Below are 20,320 nucleotides of genomic sequence, written 5' to 3' on the forward strand. Positions count from 1 at the left end.
AGCCTGTAATCCCAGCAAGTCTGGAGGCTGAGGCAGAAGGATCACAAGTTCAAAGCCAATCTCAGCCACTTAGGGAGGCCTTGGCTCAAAATAAAAAAGATAAAGGGTGTGGCTCAGTGGCTAAGTAGCCTGGTTTCAATCCTAGGTACCGAAAAAAAAAAAAATTGATGAAAAAATTCGAAGAGGACACAAAAAAGTGGAAAAAGCCCTATGTTCATAGATTGGACAAATAAATATTGCTAAAATGTCCATGCTACCCAAAGTAATCTATAGATTTAATGCAATACCAATCAAAACACCAAAGAAATTCTTCATAGAACTAAAAAAAAAATCTTAAAATTTGTACAGAACCACAAAATCCCCAAATAGTCAAAGCAGTCTTGAGCAAAAGGAACTAAGCAACAGGCATTACACTACCTGATTTCAAAATATATTGCAAAGCTGTCATAATTAAAACAGAATTGTTTGGGAAAAAAAAAAAAACCAGAATGGTATGGCCATAAAAATAGACACAATGGAATAGACTAGAGAACCTAAAAGTAAACACATACTAACTATGGTGAGGTGTTTTTTGAAAAAACTGCTAAGAACACACACAGGAAAAAGGACAATGTTTTCAGGGAAATGGTGGCCAGAAAACTGGGTATCCACATGCAAAGAAATGAAACTAGACCCCTATCTCTCAGTTAAACTAGTTGCAAAAATCAATGCATTAAAGAGTCAATTCATTTTACCTTGAAACTATGAAATGACTACAGGAAAACATAAGGGAAATGCTTCAGGATACTGGAATGAGCAAGGGTTTTTCTGGTCAAGACCCTAAAAAGATAGAACGAATGCACAAGTAGATAAATGGGATCACATCAAACTAGAAAGTTTCTGCATAGCAAAGGAAATAAAAGGAAATAAAAAGGAAAAGACAAGCTATGGAATGGAACAAATATTTGCAAACTAACAGCTGACAAAGGTTCATAATCCGGAGTATCTATGGAACTACAAAAACTCAGTATCACTACTGTCATCTATAACTAATTAGAACAAAACAACAACAACAAATGTCAGTATCAAAAACAAATAAACAAACAAAAAAACCCAACTCAGTTAAAATATGGACAGTACAGGGCTACAGGTATACCTCAGTGGTAGAGCAGGTGCTTACCATGCATGGCCCTGGATTCAATTCTCAGCACTAGAAAACAAAAAAATAAGATGAAAATCTAAATAGACATTTCTCAAAAAGATGGCCATAATCTCAGCTACTTGGGAGGCTAAGGCAGTAGGACTGCAAGTTCAGGGCAGCCTTAGCAACTTAGCAAGAACTTTTATCAAAAATAAGGGCTGGGGATGTGGCTCTTATAGGTTCAATCCTCAGCACCACAAAAACAAAGAAAGAAAAGAAAAAGAAATAACACGAATCATCTAGGAAATGCAAATAAAAATCACAATCAGGGACTGGGGGTGTACTCAGTGGTAGAGCATTTGTCTACTATGTGAAGCCCAAGATTCAATCTCTAGCAGGGAAAAACAAGCAAGCAAACAAAACTACAGTAAGATATCACCTCACTCCAGTAAAAATGGCTATTATCAGCAGGTATAAAGGCTCATACCTGTAATCTTAGCAACTAAGGAGGCTGAGGCAGGAAGACTGCAAGTTCAAGAGCAGCACTGGTAACTCAGAGAGAACCAATCTCAAAATTAAATTTTTTTTTTTTTAATGGCTGAAGATGCACTTCAAAGGTGGAACAGAAGCCCCAGGTTCAATTCCCAGTCAAAAAAACGAAAAAAGAAAAAAAAGAAAGAAAAAACATTTTCAAAAAGACAAAAGATAACAAATGCTGGCAAGGTTATGGAGAAAAGGAATCCTTTTTTGAATGCTATTGGTGGAAATATAAGTTGGTATAGTGATTTGGAAAGCAGTATGGAGTTTCCTCAAACAAATTAAAAAATAGAACTACAATATGATCTGGCAATCCCACGATTAGGTACATATCTGAAGGAAATAAGTTGTATGCTGAAGAGACATCTACACTCCCATATTTACTACAGCACAATTCACAAAAGTCATGAATGATTTTAGAAACTGTGGTACAAAATGGAATATTACTGAGCCATTGAAAAGAACAAAGTCAGAGGTTTTCAAGATGGCGGACTAGAGAGTGGCTGCATTTCATGTTGCTCCAGGACTCAGGATTCAAAAGAGGAGATATTGAGAGACTTGGGACCAACTCAAAGCCGTCGGGTGAGTCTCTCCCGTCGGGGAGGCGTCCCGGATGGGGCGGTAGTCCTGGAACGCAGGGAACTTTGTGAAGTAGAGTCGCACGGCGAAACACCCCTCCCCCCCCCCGGAGCAGTGAACTTGGACAAAAGGGAGCATCATAGAGGAGGCCGCTAAGCACAGCGCTTGGACTCGGAGCAACCACTGGGGCTCCGGGTGGCTGCCCAGAGGAGGAGCTGCACGGTGAGCTATTTGGACTCAGAGCGACTGCCCTTGAACACTGGGGCCTGCCCAGAGGAGGAGGAGGAGGAGCGCGCTTGGACTCGGAGTGACTGCACCAGAGCTACAGGCAGTTGCCAGAGGAGGAGCTGCGTGGCAAGCTGTTTGGACTCAGAGCGACCGCTCCTGAACACCTGCGGGGCTGCCTGGAGGAGGAGGAGGAGTGCAGCGGGTCACTTGGACTCGGAGTGACTGCATCAGAGCTCCGGGTGGCTGTTCAGAGAAGGAGGCGAGAGGTGAGTTGTTTGAACTCAAAGCAACCGCTCCTGAACACCGGGGGGCTGCCCGGAGAAGGACCGCAGTGGGTCGCTTGGTCTCGGAGCGGTCGCACCAGAGCTCCGGGTGGCTGCCCGGAGGAGGCGTGCGGCGGGTCATTTGGACTCAGAGCGACCGCTCCTGAACACCCAAGGGGGCTGCCCGGAGGAGGAGGAGGAACGGGGCGGGTCACTTGGACTTGGAGTGACTGCCTAGGGCTACAGGCGGTTGGTGGGAGGAGGAGGCGTGCAGTGAGATGCCTGGACTCCTAGTGACCGCACCGGAACACTGGGCGGCTGTCCGGAGGAAGAGGCGTGCAGCGGGTCGCTGGGACTCGGAGCGACTGAATGGGGCTCCAGGAGGCTGCTCAGAGGAGGGGCCGCATAGCCAGGCGATTAGGTGCAGAGCAGTGTCCCAGGACCTAGGAGGCTTCTTGGTGGAAGAGCCGCACAGAGACACACTTAGGGGCAGAGCGAAGGTTCCAGGACTGCGGGCAGATTCTCTGAGGAGAGGCAGCCTAAGGAGACTCATCTGTGAAGGGTGAGGATCCCAGGCCCAGGAGGTAGGTCTGGGTCCCTGGGAACATTGCAAAGGAAGGCAGCCCAGCCCAGGCGGTAGTTGTGGATTGAGGGGAACCTCTAGGAGGGGAACTGACCAGCGAGACCTCCCCACTGGGTGAGTCTTCCCTGCCGGGTGAGGTTTTCCCACAAGGGTGGTAAAACCAGAGACACAGGCCCAAACAGGCCTTGCCTCAGCCCGCAGCCTAGTTCCCCTTTGGATGATCATTGGTCAACAAGTGGAGGCACCTCTGCCCACTAGCAGGGAATATACCCCACCTGAAGGCCACCACCCCTAGAGAGGCAGCTTCCTTGTGGAGCACCGCATTATCAACTTCCTCCAAGACTTCAGGCTACTGAAGGCTAAGAGGGGATATACTAGAAATCTTCAGGGACATTATAAGTCAATACAGGAAATCTGCAATATCTTAGCAGTCCACTGATACCTAAACAATATGAGAAAACAAGGGAAGAAAATGCCCCAAACAAATCTAGATGTTACATCAATAAAATCCAATGACAGCATGGCAGAAGAAATGACAGAAAGGGAGTTCAGAATGTACATAATTAAAACAACCAGGGAAGCAAATGATGAGATGAAAGAGCAAATGCAGGCATTGAATGATGAGATGAAAGAGCAAATGTAGGCACTGAATGATCGCACCAATCGACAGTTGAAAGAGCAAATACAGGAAGCAAAAGATCATTTCAATAAAGAGTTAGAGATATTGAAAAAAAAACCAAACAGAAAACCTTGAAATGAAGGAAACAATAAACCATATTAAGAACTCCATAGAAAGCACAATCAATAGGATAGAACACCTGGAAGACAGAACCTCAGATATTGAAGACAAAATATTTAACCTTGAAAACAAAGTTGAACAAACAGAGAAGATGGTAAGAAATCATGAACAGAATCTGCGAGAACTATGGGATATCATGAAAAGGCCAAATTTGAGAATTATTGGGATTGAGGAAGGCTTAGAGAAACAAACCAAAGGAATGAACAATCTATTCAATGAAATAATTTCAGAAAATTTCCCAAATCTGAAGAATGAAATGGAAAATCAAGTTCAAGAGGCTTATAGGACTCCGAATACACAAAATTACAACAGACCCACACCAAGGCACATTATAATGAAAATACCTAACATACAAAATAAACACAGAATTTTAAAGGCTGTGAAAGAAAAGAACCAAATTATATTCAGGGGGAAACCAATACGGATATCAGCAGATTTTTCAACCCAGACCCTAAAAGCTAGAAGGGACTGGAACAACATTTTTCAAGCCCTGAAAGAAAATGGATGCCAACCAAGAATCTTATACCCAGCAAAACTTACCTACAAATTTGACGATGAAATAAAATCCTTCCATGATAAACAAAAGCTAAAAGAATTTATAAAAAGAAAGCCAGCATTACAGAACATTCTCAGCAAAATATTCTATGAGGAACAGATGAAAAATAAAGAAGCAAATCAGCAAAGGGAGGAATTATCCTAAAGGAACTGTCAAATAAAGGAGGAACCAAGTCGTGTCAAATAAATAAATAAATAAATAAATAAAATTTAAAAAATGAACCAAATGACCGGGAATACAAATCATATCTCAATAATAACCCTGAATGTTAATGGCCTGAATTCATCAATCAAAAGACACAGACTGGCAGATTGAATTAAAAAGAAAGATCCAACAATATGTTGCCTGCAAGATACTCACCTCATAGAAAGAGATACCCATAGACTAAGGTGAAAGGATGGGGAAAAACATACCATGCACATGGACTCAGCAAAAAAGCTGGAGTATCCATCCTCATTTCAGATAATGTGGACTTCAAGACAAAGTTAGTCAGAAGGGATAAAGAAGGACATTTCATACTGTTTAAGGGAAGCATAAATCAGCAAGACATAACAATCATAAACATCTATGCTCCAAACAGTGGCTCATCCATGTACGTCAAACAAATCCTTCTCAATTTCAGAAACCAAATAGACCGTAACACAATAATACTAGGTGATTTTAACACGCCTCTCTCACCACTGAACAGATCTTCCAAACAAAAATTGAACAAAGAAACCATAGATCTCAATAACACAATCAATAGTTTAGACTTAACAGACATTTATAGAATATACCATCCAACCAAGAGTGAATACACTTTCTTCTCAGCAGCACATGGATCCTTCTCTAAAATAGACCATATATTAGCCACAAAGCTAATGTTAGCGAATACAAGAAGACAGAGACACTACTATCAGATCATAATGGATTGAAGTTAGAAATAAATGAAAGAGTAAAAAACAGAAACTACTCCAACACCTGGAGATTAAACAATATGCTATTATATGATGAATGGATAACAGAAGATATTAGGAAGGAAATTAAAAAATTCTTAGAGGTAAATGAGAACAAAAAAACATCATATCAAAATCTCTGGGACACTATGAAAGCAGTACTTACAGGAAAATTTATTTCATGGAACGCATTTAATAAAAGAAGTAAAACTCAACAAATAAAATGACCTAACACTACACTTCAAAGCCCTAGAAAAAGAACAAACCAACACCAAAAGTAGTAGAAGACAGGAAATAGTTAAACTCAGAGCTGAAATCAACGAAATTGAAACAAAAGAAACAATACAAAAAATTGACAAAATAAATATTGGTTCTTCGAAAAAATAAACAAAATTGATAAACCTTTAGCCACACTAACAAAGAGAAGACGAGAGAAAACCCAAATCACTAAAATTCGGAATGAACAAGGAAATATCACAACAGACACGATTGAAATACAAAACATAATTAGAAGCTAGTTTGAAAATCTATACTCCAACAAATAGAAAATTTCAAAGACATCAACAGGTTTCTAGAGACATATGAATTGCCTAAACTGAACGAGGAGGACATACACAATTTAAATAGACCAATTTCAAGTAATGAAATAGAAGTCATCAAAAGCCTACCAACAAAGAAAAGTCCGGGACCAGATGGGTTCTCAGCCGAGTTCTACAAAACGTTTAAAGAAAAGCTCATTCCAATACTTCTCAAAGTATTCCATAAAATAGAAGAGGAGGGAACCCTCCCAAACTCATTCTATGAAGCCAATATCACCCTGATACCTAAACCAGACAGAGACACATCAAGGAAAGAAAATTTCAGACCAATATCCTTAATGAACATCGACGCAAAAATTCTAAACAAAATTTTAGCAAATCGCATACAAAAACATATTAAAAAGATAGTGCACCATGATCAAGTGGGTTTCATCCCAGGGATGCAAGGTTGGTTCAACATCAGGAAATCAATAAATGTTATTCACCATATCAATAGACTTAAAGTCAAGAATCACATGATTATTTCGATAGATGCAGAAAAAGCATTTGATAAAATACAGCACCCCTTCATGCTCAAAACACTAGAAAAAATAGGGATAGTGGGAACATTCCTTAACATTGTAAAGGCCATCTATGCTAAACCCATGGCTAATATCATTCTAAATGGTGAAAAACTGAAAGCATTCCCCCTAAAAACTGGAAGGAGGCAGGGATGCCCTCTTTCACCAGTTCTATTCAATATCATCCTTGAAACTCTAGCCAGAGCAATTAGACAGACCAAAGAAATTAAAGGGATAGGAATAGAAAAGAAGAACTCAAAATATCGCTATTTGCTGATGATATGATTATATACTTAGAGGAACCAGGAAATTCCACCAGAAAACTTTTAGAACTCATAAGTGAATTCAGTAAAGTAGCGGGATATAAGATCAATGCACATAAATCTAATGCATTTTTATACATAAGTGATGAATCTTTGGAAAGAATAATTAGGAAAACTACCCCATTCACAATAGCCTCGAAAAAAATAAAGTACTTGGGAATCAATCTCACAAAAGAGGTGAAAGACCTCTACAAGGAGAACTACAGAACACTAAACAAAGAAATTAAAGAAAACCTTAGAAGATGGAAAGATCTCCCAGGTTCTTGGATAGGAAGAATTAATATTGTCAAAATGGCCATACTACCAAAAGTGCTATACAGATTCAATGCAATTCCAATTAAAATCCCAATGACGTACCTTACAGAAATAGAGCAAGCAATTATGAAATTCATCTGGAAGAATAAGAAACCCAGAATAGCTAAAGCGATCCTTGGCAGAAAGAGTGAAACAGGGGATATCGCAATACCAGATCTTCAACTCTACTACAAAGCAATAGTAACGGGGCTGGGGAGATAGCTCAGTCGGTAGAGTGCTTGCATTGCAAGCACAAGGCCCTGGGTTCGATCCCCAGCACCCAAAAAAAAAAAACAAAAAAAAAACTCTACTACAAAGCAATAGTAACAAAAATGGCATGGTATTGGTATCAAAATAGAAAGGTAGATCAATGGTACAGAATAGAGGACATGGACACAAACCCAAATAAATACAATTTTCTCATACTAGACAAAGGGGCCAAAAATATGCAATGGAGAAAAGATAGCCTCTTCAACAAATGGTGCTGGGAGAATTGGAAATCCATATGCAACAGAATGAAACTAAACTCATATCTCTCACCATGCACGAAACTAAACTCAAAATGGATTAAGAACCTCGGAATCAGACCAGAGACCCTGCAGATTATAGAAGAAAAAGTAGGTCCAGAGCTTCAACATGTCGGCTTAGGACCAGACTTCCTCAACAGGACTCCCATAGCACAAGAAATAAAAGCAAGAATTAATAACTGGGATAGATTCAAACTAAAAAGCTTTCTCTCAGCAAAGGAAACTATCAGCAATGCAAAGAAAGAGCCTACAGAGTGGGAGAAAATCTTTGTCAATCATACTTCAGATACAGCACTAATCTCCAGAATCTATAAAGAACTCAAAAAACTCTACACCAAGAATGCAAATAACCCAATTGACAAATGGGTTAAGGAAATGAATAGACACTTCACAGAAGAAGATCTACAAGCAATCAACAAACATATGGAAAAATGTTCAACATCTCTAGTAATAAGAAAAATGCAAATCAAAACTACCCTAAGATTCCATCTCACCCAATTAGAATGGCGATTATCAAGAATACAAGCAACAACAGGTGTTGGCGAGGATGTGGGGAGAAAGGTATACTCATACATTGCTGGTAGGGATGCAAATTAGTGCAGCCACTCTGGAAAGCAGTGTGGAGATTCCTTAGAAAACTTGGAATGGAACCACCATTTGACCCAGCTATCCCACCCCTTGGCCTATACCCAAAGGACTTAAAATCAGCATACTACAGAGATACAGTCACATCAATGTTCATAGCTGCTCAATTCGCAATAGCCAGCTTATGGAACCAACCTAGATGTCCTTCAATTGATGAATGGATAAAGAAACTGTGGTATATATATACAATGGAATATTACTCAGACATAAAGAATGATAAAATTATGGCATTTGCAGGCAAATGGATGAAATTGGAGAATATCATGCTAAGTGAGATAAGCCAATCTCAAAAAACCAAAGGATGAATGATATCGCTAATAAGTGGATGATGACACATAATGGGGGGTGGGAGGGGTTAGTGTTAGGGTTAGAGTTAGGGTTAGGGAGGGGGGCAAGAATGGAGGAAGGAAGGACTGTATAGAGGGAAAAGAGGGGTGGGAGGGGTGGGGGGATGGGAAAAAAATAACAGAATGAATCAAACAACATTACCCTATGTAGATTTATGATTACACAAATGGTATGCCTTGACTCCATGTACAAATAGAGAAACAACATGTATCCCATTTGTTTGCAGTAAAAAAAAGAACAAAATCATATCATTTCATATAATAATAACATGAATGGAACTAGACATTATATTAAATAAAATAAGCTACACACAGAAAGACAAGTAGCGCATGATCTCACTCATATATGGAATCTAAAAAAAGATGATCTCATAGTAGTTGAAAGGAGAACAGTGGTTACCAGAGGCTGCGAAAAGAAGAGGAGAAGGAAGGGAAGGGGAAAGGTTGATCAATGAGTAATAAGTTGTAATTAGATAGGAGTAAGAAGTTCTGGTGTGCTATTGTATAGGAGAATGACTACATACAACAATTATATGTTATATATTTCAAAAAACAAGAAAGGCCAGGCATGATGGCACAACACCTACAATCGCAGCAACTCAGGAGGCTAAGAAAAAAGGATCACAAGTCCAAAGTCAGCCTCAGCCAATCAGCAAGGCCCTAAGCAACTTAGCAAAACTATTTCAAAATAAAAATTAAAGGGCTGGGGATGTGGCTCAGTGGTTAAGAACCACTGGATTCAATCCCAGCACCAAAAATTAAAACAACAAAAAAGCAAGATGGAAAGATTTTTTATGTTTTCACCATTAAGAAATGATAAAAGGACGTCTCTTGATCCACACAGCACAAAAGTAGGAGGCAGGACTATCTCTAAAGTAGATTCTCCAAATGGAATTGCCCAGTGGCAGGTTATAAAGATACCAAAGGATATAATCTTCTATAGAAGCAAAAGATCTGCTGGATGGTGGAGAAAAACGTGGAAGTCTTATCAGAAGAAGACTGAGAAGATGATGAGCAGACAGAGAAACAAGACTTGGAAAGCAAGTTGGATCCATCAAAGTACAGACTGAGGAAAAAAGGATGTGAATTTAAGAAAATTGGAAAAATCCTTCATTTGTTCACCGAACTTATTTCTTTTAACATTTTTGAAATTTGAGTTTGATACCATTTAGACTTAACCATGAGGGAAGCTATATAGTAGAGTGACTGATTTTACTAGCTGTAAGTCCTCTATCACTGCTTATTTCTTATGGTAATAACCCCCATAAATGTAATCAGTGTGGAAATACCTTCAGTATAAAAAGTATGTCCCATCTGACAGCAGAGGATTCATACTGGAGAAAAACCCTATGAATTTAATGAATATGGGAAAACTTTTACCCATACATCACCTTTCATTGAACACAGAAGTCACACTGAAGGGAAACACTGTGCTTCTAAGGAATATTGAGAAGCCTTTGGCTAAATGACAGATCTCATCAAGCAGCAGAAAATTCATGCTGGAGAGAAACCAGTGAATATAGCAGAATATTTTTAGAAAATTTGTACTGGAGAGAAAACTGAATGAACTGAGTATGATAAAATTTTTTCCACAAACCTTATCCCTTCCTCTGCATTTGGGAGGTCATACAGAGAAGTCTTGTAAATGTAAAAAATGTGGAAATATCTTCAGCCAATAGTAAATTCTCGTTTATCAAAAAATTCATACTGGAGAGAAACCTTGTGAATGTGGGAAAGCTTCCATTCAGATGTCACATCTCAGTCAGCAGATAATTTATAGTGGGGAAAGCCCTTTGCCTATAAGGTATATGGGAAAGTCTTTAGTCACAAATCCAAACTTACTAAGCACGAGCATTTTCAAAATAGAGAGAAATCTTTTGAATGTAATGAATTTGGGAAGACCTTTAGCCAAAAGCAGTATGTGATTAAACATCAGAACACTCATACTAGAGAGAAGCTTTTTGAATGTAATGATTGTGGAAAATCCTTTAGCCAGAAGGAAAATCTTACCCATCAGAAATCCACACTGGAGAGAAAGCTTTTGAGTGCAAAAACTGTGGGAAAGTTTTCATTCAGAAGTCCAACCTCATGAGACACCAGAGAACTCACATGGGAGAGAAGCCCTTTATATGTGAGGAGTGTGGGAAAACCTTTAGTAGGAAATCAAATCTTACTGAACATGAGAAAATTCATATTGTCAAGAAACCCTTTGAATGTAATGAGTGTGGAACAGTTTTTGGCCCAAAGAAATACCTTGTAAAGCATCAAAAAATTCACACTGGAGAGGCACCCTATGAATGTAATGAATGTAGAAAAGCCTTTTATCAATAAACATCACTTATTGTGCATGTGAAAATTCATTCAGATGATAAACCTTATGAATGCAATGTATGTGGAAAAGCCTTCTCTCAGAGTTCATCTCTCATTGTCCATGTGAGAAGCCATACACATGAGAAGCCCTATGGATGTAATGAACGTGGAAAAGTATTTTCTCAATTCTCAACACTAGTTCTGCATTTTAAGACTACATACAGGTAAGAAGCTTTATCAGTGCAGTGAATGTGGAAAGCTTTCTGCCAGAAGTCACATCATATTAAATATGAAAATCCATACATCAGAAATCATATCTCACAGTGCACCAGAAAGTCATTCTGAAACAAAGCACCACAAATGAGGTGAACTTAAACAAGTGCTAACAACTTTCAGGACACTGAAAATTCATATAGAAGAGGAAGCCATTGATGAAAAGACTTGTCAATAACAAAAACCCTACAGTCATCGGTAAAGGTAATGCTGAAACTATAGACGAATTTCCACTAAAACTGGAACAGAAAACAGGCCTGTTACTCCATTAACATAAATGTGAAGTTGTTCAGCAGTTTAATAAAAGAATGAGCTGTGTTAGAAAGGAAGAGACACAATAGGTGGTATGATCATCTGTAAGTAACAAAACTGGTGGTATTGATTCAGTAGAGGGAAAGAGATTCTAGAAAGAGGCCTATGCATTTAGTAGAACATGCAATGTTAAAGAAATCCATCAGATGAGGAAATATGGAACTACTTAAAAAATTATTTGGAGGTAATTTGTTCTCTGAAGGGGAAAGGAAATAGACCACAAACATACAAGCAAAATTCATGGGGATTGAAGATAGAAATATAAAAAAAAGCCATGTAGTAAAATGGCTGTGAACTTGGAAGTAGGAAAACATTTCTTCATCTTAACAAATCTGAAAATATTTAGCAGTTATACTATACAAAAGTTCTTATGATGGGATACTATACATCTGTACAATGCAAAAAAAGAGATCTACATGTTATTAACGGAAAGTTCTAAAAATACTGCATTGAGGGGGAAAACAAATTTGCAGAATTATGCAGGTAGTATGGTGTAAATTTGAATTAAAACCTCATGAAATGTAGTACTTTATATTGATAATGAATACTTATGTGTATGTAAATGTTTCTGAAATGGAGAAATACAGACCAAACTTTTGATAGTGGTGGCCTGTGAAGAGTGAGAGGGGAAGGAAATGAGTATGGGAAGAAAGGTGGGGAGAAGAATCTTGAAGATTGCAAGTAAATATAAGAAGATACTGGCTAATTCTGGATTGTGGTATATGGATATCTTGCCTTATTTTTTGTACTTTTCTGTATTTTTAAAATTTCTCAAAAGTTAATAAGAATGGGGGTGAGGATGGGAACGCTATACCTGTAGAAATGTTATAGTGGACTAATTTCCAATCAAATACTAAACTTTTTATAGAAAACATTTCTAAAATTTTATCAACAATGAGTGTGCAAGGACTTGCTCTCTATGTAATATGTAATTGTATACTTTCTTAAAATGACAGCAAAAAAATGATTAAAGTTTAATCTTACTTAAACATTATACAATATACAGATGCCATCAAAACATCACATGATACCCAATTAATATGTACAACTTTTGTTTCTAGCCAGGTGCGCTCATGTGTACCTGTAATTCTAGCTATTCAGGAGGCTATGGTAAGAGGATCACTTGAGCCCAGGAATTAAAAGACTAGCCTTGGGCAATGTATTGAGACCTCAACTCAGGGGAAAAAAATAGACTCATATCCAAAGTGAGTGAAAGGAAAAATATCCCATGCAAATAGTAACCAAAGATTTAAATAAAACAATTTCAAGCAATGAGATTGAAGATGCCATCTGAAGCCTACTGACAAAGAAAAGCCAGGACTAGAAGGACTCTCAGGCAAGTTCTACCAGACTTTCAAAGAAGAACTAACATCAATCTTCCTCATTTTATTCCATGAAATAGAAAAGTAGGGAACCCTTCCAAACTCATTCTATGAAGCTAGTATCACCCTGATACCCAAAACAGACAAAGACACATCAAGAAAAGAAAACTTCAGACCAATATCCCTGATGAACATAGATATAAAGATTCTTAATAAAATACTGGGAAATTGCATATAATAGTATATTAAAAAAACAATGCACCATGATCAACTGGGGTTCATCCCAGGGACACAAGGTTTGTTTCGACTTATGGAAATCAAAAAATGTGATTTACTGCATCAATACACTTAAAGACAAGAATCACATGATTTGGACTGGGGTTGTGGCTCAGTGGTAGAGCACTTGCCTAGCATGTGTGAGGCACTGGATTTGATTCTCAGCATCACATATAAATAAATGAATAAAATAAAGGTCTATCAACATCTAAAAAATTTACAGAAAGAATCACATAATTATCTCAATAGATGCAGAAAAAGCATTTGACAAAATATAGTACCCATTCATGTTCAAAACACTAGAAAAACTAGGAATAATAGGAACATACCTCAACATTGTAAAAGCTATATACATTAAACCCAACATCATTCTAAACAGAAAAATTGAAAGCATTCCCTCTAAAAACTGGAACAAGACAGGGGTGCCCTCTTTTACTACTTCTACTCAACATAGTCCTTGAAACTCTAGCCAGAGTAATTAGGCCAAAGAAGGAAATTAAAGGAATACAAAAAGGAAAAGAAGAGCTCAAACTATTTGCCGATGACATGATCCTACATTTAAAAGACCCAAAAAATTTCACCAGAAAACTTCTAGAACTCATAAACAACAAAGTAGCATCTTATAAAATTAACACCCATAAATATATTGTGTTCCTATACACCAACAATGAATCAGTTGAAAGAAAATTAGGAAAACTATCCCATTCGCAAGAGGCTCAAAAAATAAATATTGGGAATCAATCTAACAAAAGAGGTGAAAGATCTCTACAATGAAAACTACAGAACACTAAAGAAAGAAATTGAAGAAAACCTTAGAAGATGGAAAGATCTCCTATGTTGTTGGATAGGCAGAATTAATATTGTCAAAATGGCCACACTACCAAAAGCACTATACAGATTTAATGCAATTTCTATTAACGTTCTGATGATGCTCTTCACAGGAATAGAAAAAGCAGCCATGAAATTCATTTGGAAAAAATAAGAGGCCCAGAATACCCCTTAAATCTAACATAAAGAGCACTGTAATCCACAAGAAAAGTGAGGCAGGGCCATCACAATACCAGGTGTTAAATTATACTACAGAGTTACAGTAACAAAAAAAGTATGGTATTAGAACCAAAACAGACATGAAGACAAATGGAACAAAAAAGACGACACAGAGACAAACCCAAATTAATATGCGATGCTAACACACAATGGGGGGGGGGCGGATAGAAGTTCAGTGGATTAGACAAAGGGAATGAAGGGAAGGGAGGGGGATAGACTAGGAAAGACAGTAGAATGAATTAAACATAACTTTCCTATGTTGATATATGAATACACTACCAATGAAACTGCACATCGTACAACCACAAGAATGGGATCTTAATTAGAGTAAGTTATACTCCATGTATGTATAATATTTCAAAATACACTCTGTCATATATATCTAAAAAGAACAAAAAATATAGTGACCAAAGAATGCAGGAATGGCAGTACTACTAGGAAAAAAAGACTTTAAATCAAAAGTTTCCAATAGACAAAGGACACTATATTAGTAAGAGATTCAGGAAATTACAAACTTTTATTCACTGAATAACAGACCATGAAAAAATATGAAGAAATGACAGAACTGAGGGGAGAAACAGATAACTCTATAGTAATGGAGTCTTCAGTAACAACCTTTCAATAAAGGATAAAGCAGAGAAAAGAAAAGAAGGGGTAATAATGAATTTATCACAGTAAATAGACCCCTTAGATCTAACATAAAGAGCACTTTACTCAACAACAGCAATGTATACATATATATATCTGTATACTTCTCACATGTACATAGGACATTCTCCTGCATAACCCAGATACTAGGCCACAAATTAAGTCTTAATAGATTTCAAAAGACATCCATCATACAAAATTATCTCCTCTAACCACAACAGGATGAAGTGAAATCAATAAGAGGTAAAACTGAAAACTTCCCCAGACTGTAGAAATTAAACACATTCTCAAACAACCAATGGATCAAAGAAGAAATCACAACAGAAATTACAAAATACTTCAAAACAAATGAAAATTAAGACACAACATGACTAGGGGTTGCCAAGAGCACCAAGAGGTATGGGGAAGAATTGACAAATGATTACAGAGTTTGAGTTTTACAACATGAAAAAAGTTCTGGAGATTGGTTATACAACAAGACCATTTTAATGCTATTGAACTGTATACTTAAAAATGATCAAAATGGTAAATTTTATGTTATATGTCTTTTTACTACAATACAATGAAAAGGACTATAATAATGAGAATAAGATTTTTGGAATAATATAATTAACTGAAAATAATAGTAATGAACAGCATAAATTTACTTAAGATAGGAAAAAAAATTTAAGTAATGCAATCCCCTTTTAATAACTAAATAAAACCAAAAACAAAACAACAAAACAGGAAATAATACAAACCAAATAGATTTTAGACTAATAAACATTCTGAATGCAATACCGTATAAAAACATCCAGGGTTGGAGGATGAAGCATAAGGGTAGAGTGCCTACTTGGTATATGTGAGGCCCTGGGTTTGATTCACAGTACCAGAAAGAAAAACCCTCAACTGAAACTGAAATACTACAAACAAAATATGCTCTCAGCAATAAACTTATTCGACTTTGTATTTACTTCTTTGTTTACCTGGGAGAGAGAATAGTACCAAGACAGAGGAAGATCAAACACTCTTAATACTGCTGTCTTCAAGGAAAATTGTGATTCGCTTACTGTTTCTTCTGACATGGCTCTTCTTCTGATCTACATTAATTGAAACATAAAAACTTATTAGTCACAAAGATTTCTGGTTGCTTTACCAATGAAAGATACAAATTAAAACTTCCAAGTCTTTTTTGGGGGGGAGTTAATTATTTATCATATTACAATTGAGCTGAAATTATATTTATTAATCACCAAAGCATCAAAATAGAAAATAAGCTAGATTTACACTTAATTTTAGCCCAAAGGCCCAGAACTAATGAAAATGAGCTACAGCAGGGCACAGTGGCACACTCCTGTAATCCCAATAGCTTGGGAGGCTGAGGCAGAAGGATCACAAGTTCAAGGACTGCCTCAGCAATTTAGAGACCATCAGTAAGTTCATGGGAATATGTTGCAAAATAGGGGCTGGGGAGATAGCTCAGTTGGTAGAGTGCTTGCCTTGTAAGCACAAGGCCCTGGGTTCAATCCCCAGCACCCCCCCAAAAAAAATATGTTGCAAAATGAAAAATAAAAGAATGAGGGGGCTGCAACTATAGCTCAGTAGTAGTGCCCTTGCCTAGCATGTGTGAGGCACTGGGTTCGATCCTCAGCACCACATAAAAATATATAAATAAATAAAATAAAGGAGGGCTGGGGATATAGCTCAGTTGGTAGAGTGCTTGCCTTGCAAGCACAAGGCCCTGGGTTCAAATCCCCGGCACCACCAAATAAATAAATAAAATAAAGGTACTGTGTCCATCTACAACTAAAAAAAAAAAAAAAAAAAAAAAAATTAAAATAAATAAATAAATGGACTGGGGATGTAGCTCAGTGGTAAAGTGTCCCTGGATTAAATCCTCAGTATCGAAGAAAAGAAAAGAAAATTAGATTTAAATTTGAATTCAGGCAAATCTATCTTAGAAAATTACAAGTTCTAGATTCTCTCATCTCTAGCATGGTACCCAGTCACAAAAAGTCACATTTTTAAAGAGGAGGCAGATGTCACTCAGGTCCTTAACGTAGTAGACTCCTCATAAAAACATAATAGCTCAGGGTCTGGGTCTCTGCTTCAGAAACTAGAAACTCAATTTTATTGGTGTGTCCAGTTGAACACACAGTAAAAGTCACATGTATTCATTTATAATTGATAAAACCATGACCTAGTCATCAAAATATTTATACATGCAACCAAACATATGCTCTCTGAAAAAGATGATTATAGAAAGTTAAATTAATAAGTCAAAAAAGGTTGCCTAGTGAGCATAAGATCAAAAGGTCCTGAAGAACATTTCATTCAAAAAAAGAAAAAGCATGAGAACCAGAACCATCTCTAGTAAACAAGAGAGTAAGGGGCTGGGGTTGTGGCTCAGTGGAGGGGTTGTGGCTCTGAGTGCTTGCCTAGTATGTGTAAGTCACTGGGTTCAATTCTCAGCACCGCCCATAAATAAATAAAATAAAAGTCCATTGACAACTAAAAAATATTAAGAAAAAGAGAGAGTAAGATTCTCTGGTGACCAGGATATTTATACCAGTCAAATTCAGTTATTTCTTTTCTTTGTACAGTGCTATATATTTGCAAGGAGAAAATAAAAATTACCAACAAGCCCCATATAGAAGTTTTTTGCTATATTTTCATTAAGTCTTTTATTTCTGCATATATCTCTGTGATTTTTCTAAACTCCAGTAGACCATCCCCTTCTACTAACACTCTTTTCAAAAGTGTGAAAACACTGATGAAGGAGAGGTTTCCTTTCAAATCAAACACAGTAACATCTCTCAGGGTGGACTACTCCTCTTGATACATACCTTAATTCTTACTAGTCACACTGCAATGTACACTTAATTCCCCCTACCCATGTTTTAATCACAACTTTTAGACTCAGTATATTCCTAATTGAAGTATATTTCCAGCCAACAAACTGTGATATTAGACAATAACTTGAGAAATACAGTGGAAATCATGAACAGTTAAGTGAGCAAAAAATATTTCTGTGGAGAATAAGGACAGGGATGCAAGAAGATTGGGGAAGGAATCATATCTTTTCTTATAAGTTTTTCTATAATATTTGATATTGTGCTAAATGATTCTCTGAAGGCTCATTCAAAACCCAGTAAAATACCAAAAGAGAGGGAAAGCACATTTATTCTTCTCCCTCCCCTAAAAACTGACCTTTTTTTTTTGTACTGGGGATTGGATTTAAGGGTACTTTACATCCCCAGATCTTTTTTTTATTTTGAGACATTCAGCATCCAGAGTTGTTGGGAGACTGTTTTTGTTGTTGTTGTTGCTGTTTTAACATTTATACTAATTAAATTCTGGATCTATGTTACTGAAGTTTAAAAAAAAAAATGCTGAGAGTAGTTCACTCAAATTTTCCCACAATAGAGTATTACAAAATTTTAAGCAGACGAGAAAGAAAATAAAAAACACTTCAACCTGCTGCAGTAATTCTCTTGAAGAATTCTGACAAATCGTTATTTTTGCATTCTAGATACTTCATTTCCCTTCGTTGAAAATCTGAGAAGGCAGACTCTTAACTTTAACCATTATTAACTACAAAAAAAAAAAAAAAACTATAGAAATTTTAGTTGCTTACAGAAATATAGTTAAAATAAACATGAAAGCAGCTTCATGATATTCAAATTTGTAAGAGGAGTCTAAAATATCACCAAAAAGCAATGTACTATATAGTATTACTTGATTATTTCCATTCCAACCAACGGGGAGTTGAAAATAAGTGTCATAAACAGTTTGATTTTACACATCCTAAAATTCTACAACTTTGACTTTACCAAGCAAGAAAAGTCTTACATATCAAGAAAATTTGAAGTGAAACATAAATCTGTACAACTGAACTCTCAGAAGATACTTTAAAGGCAGAGAAAATGCTTAGTTACAACGATAATAAAATGGCAATGACAGTAATAATGGTCTGTAAATCTGCGCAAGAACAAGATTTCTTGAGGTCCTCCTTCCAGAAAACAGAAGCTTAACAATTTCAATTACAAGAAGGCACCCGACGCCACAACCCTCAAAGTGCTAAATGATTCTCTGAAGGCACCTTCAAAGCAACAATCTTCCACATCCTAAACCCACTGCCCGCTCACAAGCACCTGCATCCAAGTGGAACCTGGGCCCAGCTGCCCCACCTGCAGCGTTCTGTCCGAAGGCCCCAGGGGGCTGTCCTCTGCTTTTTCCTTACCAAGAAGACCTGAAAGGGGCTCCCTCCCCGGTGGCTGACTACCCTGACTCGGCGCTCTCTTTGATCAAGGCCAGGCGAAGGGGCCTCCCGCTCTTTCTGCACCCAGCACCTAGTCCAGACTGCAAAAGCGGGCGCTGCAGCAGGGACCTCGCCCTGCCCCGCACCGCTGCGCCTAGCGTCTGGATCCTTCTCGGCGGCCTCACCCTCCACTCCTTTACCTGGCCCCTCAGGCCAGGTGCAGCCCGACCACGCCGGGTTCGCGGCTGCAGCCTGGGCGCTGAGTAGTAGCTGCGGGACTGCCGGAGGCGGAGTCCTTCCGGGGTCAGGAGTGCGAAAGTGAAGGAAAAGTGGAGGAGCCTTCTAGCCTTTCTACGTGAGGGGGTACGTATGAAGCGGCTCCCGCCATTTTTGTTTGGGGTAGAGGCCTTCAGCAATGCCAGCTGGATGTAAAAATCTAGAAGAATTACATCTTTTTACAAACATGTCTAGAGCTAGAACTGTAGTTGGTAACCTTTCAGGGGATCTGGGAATGTTCTGAATATCTGGTGAAAACTATGGAGCCTTTCCCCAGGAAAATGCATAAACCTGCTTATACATTCTTTAAAAAAAATTTTTTTTAATTTCTTTTAGATGGACACGATACCTTTATTGTACTTATTTATTTTTATGTGGTGCTGAGGATTGAAACCTGTGCCTTACACATGCTAGTCAAGCGCTCTACCACTGAGCTACAACCCCAGCCCCCTGCTTACACATTATTAAAAGAAAAAAACAGCTGAGCGCTGGGCGTGGTGACGCATGCCTGTAATCCTAGTGATTCGGGAAGCTATGGGGGGATGGCAAATTGAAAACCAGCTTCAGCAATTTAGCGAGGCCCTAAACAACTGAGACCCTGACTAAAAATAAAATATAAAAGAATTGGGGTTGTAGCTTATTGGTAAAACACCCCTGAGTTCAATTCCCAGTACCAAAACAAAACAACAATAAAAACTACATGTAATTACAGTGACGAAAACCTGTAATCGAGGTGGCTGGAGAGGCTGAGGAAGGAGGATTACACATTTGAGACCAGCTT

At 37.9% G+C, this 20,320-nt stretch overlaps 1 protein-coding gene across 2 annotated transcripts in view; it reads right to left on the minus strand.

Moving 5' to 3' along the window:
* Positions 1-19,525, minus strand: part of Miga1 (mitoguardin 1) — an 85,240-nt gene extending 65,715 nt beyond the window's left edge. Inside the window, exons 1-2 of one of the 2 annotated variants that reach the window (XM_047530170.1) lie at positions 19,246-19,525; positions 15,989-16,102 (exon numbers count right to left, since the gene is read on the minus strand). In XM_047530170.1, the coding sequence (XP_047386126.1) occupies positions 15,989-16,087 (99 nt within the window). In that variant the 5' untranslated portion in view covers positions 16,088-16,102; positions 19,246-19,525. The remainder of the gene's footprint in view (positions 1-15,988; positions 16,103-19,245) is intronic. The other variant, XM_047530178.1, reaches the window with a different exon arrangement.
* Between the last annotated feature and the right edge of the window lie 795 nt (positions 19,526-20,320).

Source organism: Sciurus carolinensis, chromosome 1 (assembly GCF_902686445.1).
Source record: "Sciurus carolinensis chromosome 1, mSciCar1.2, whole genome shotgun sequence".
NCBI lineage: Eukaryota > Metazoa > Chordata > Mammalia > Rodentia > Sciuridae > Sciurus > Sciurus carolinensis.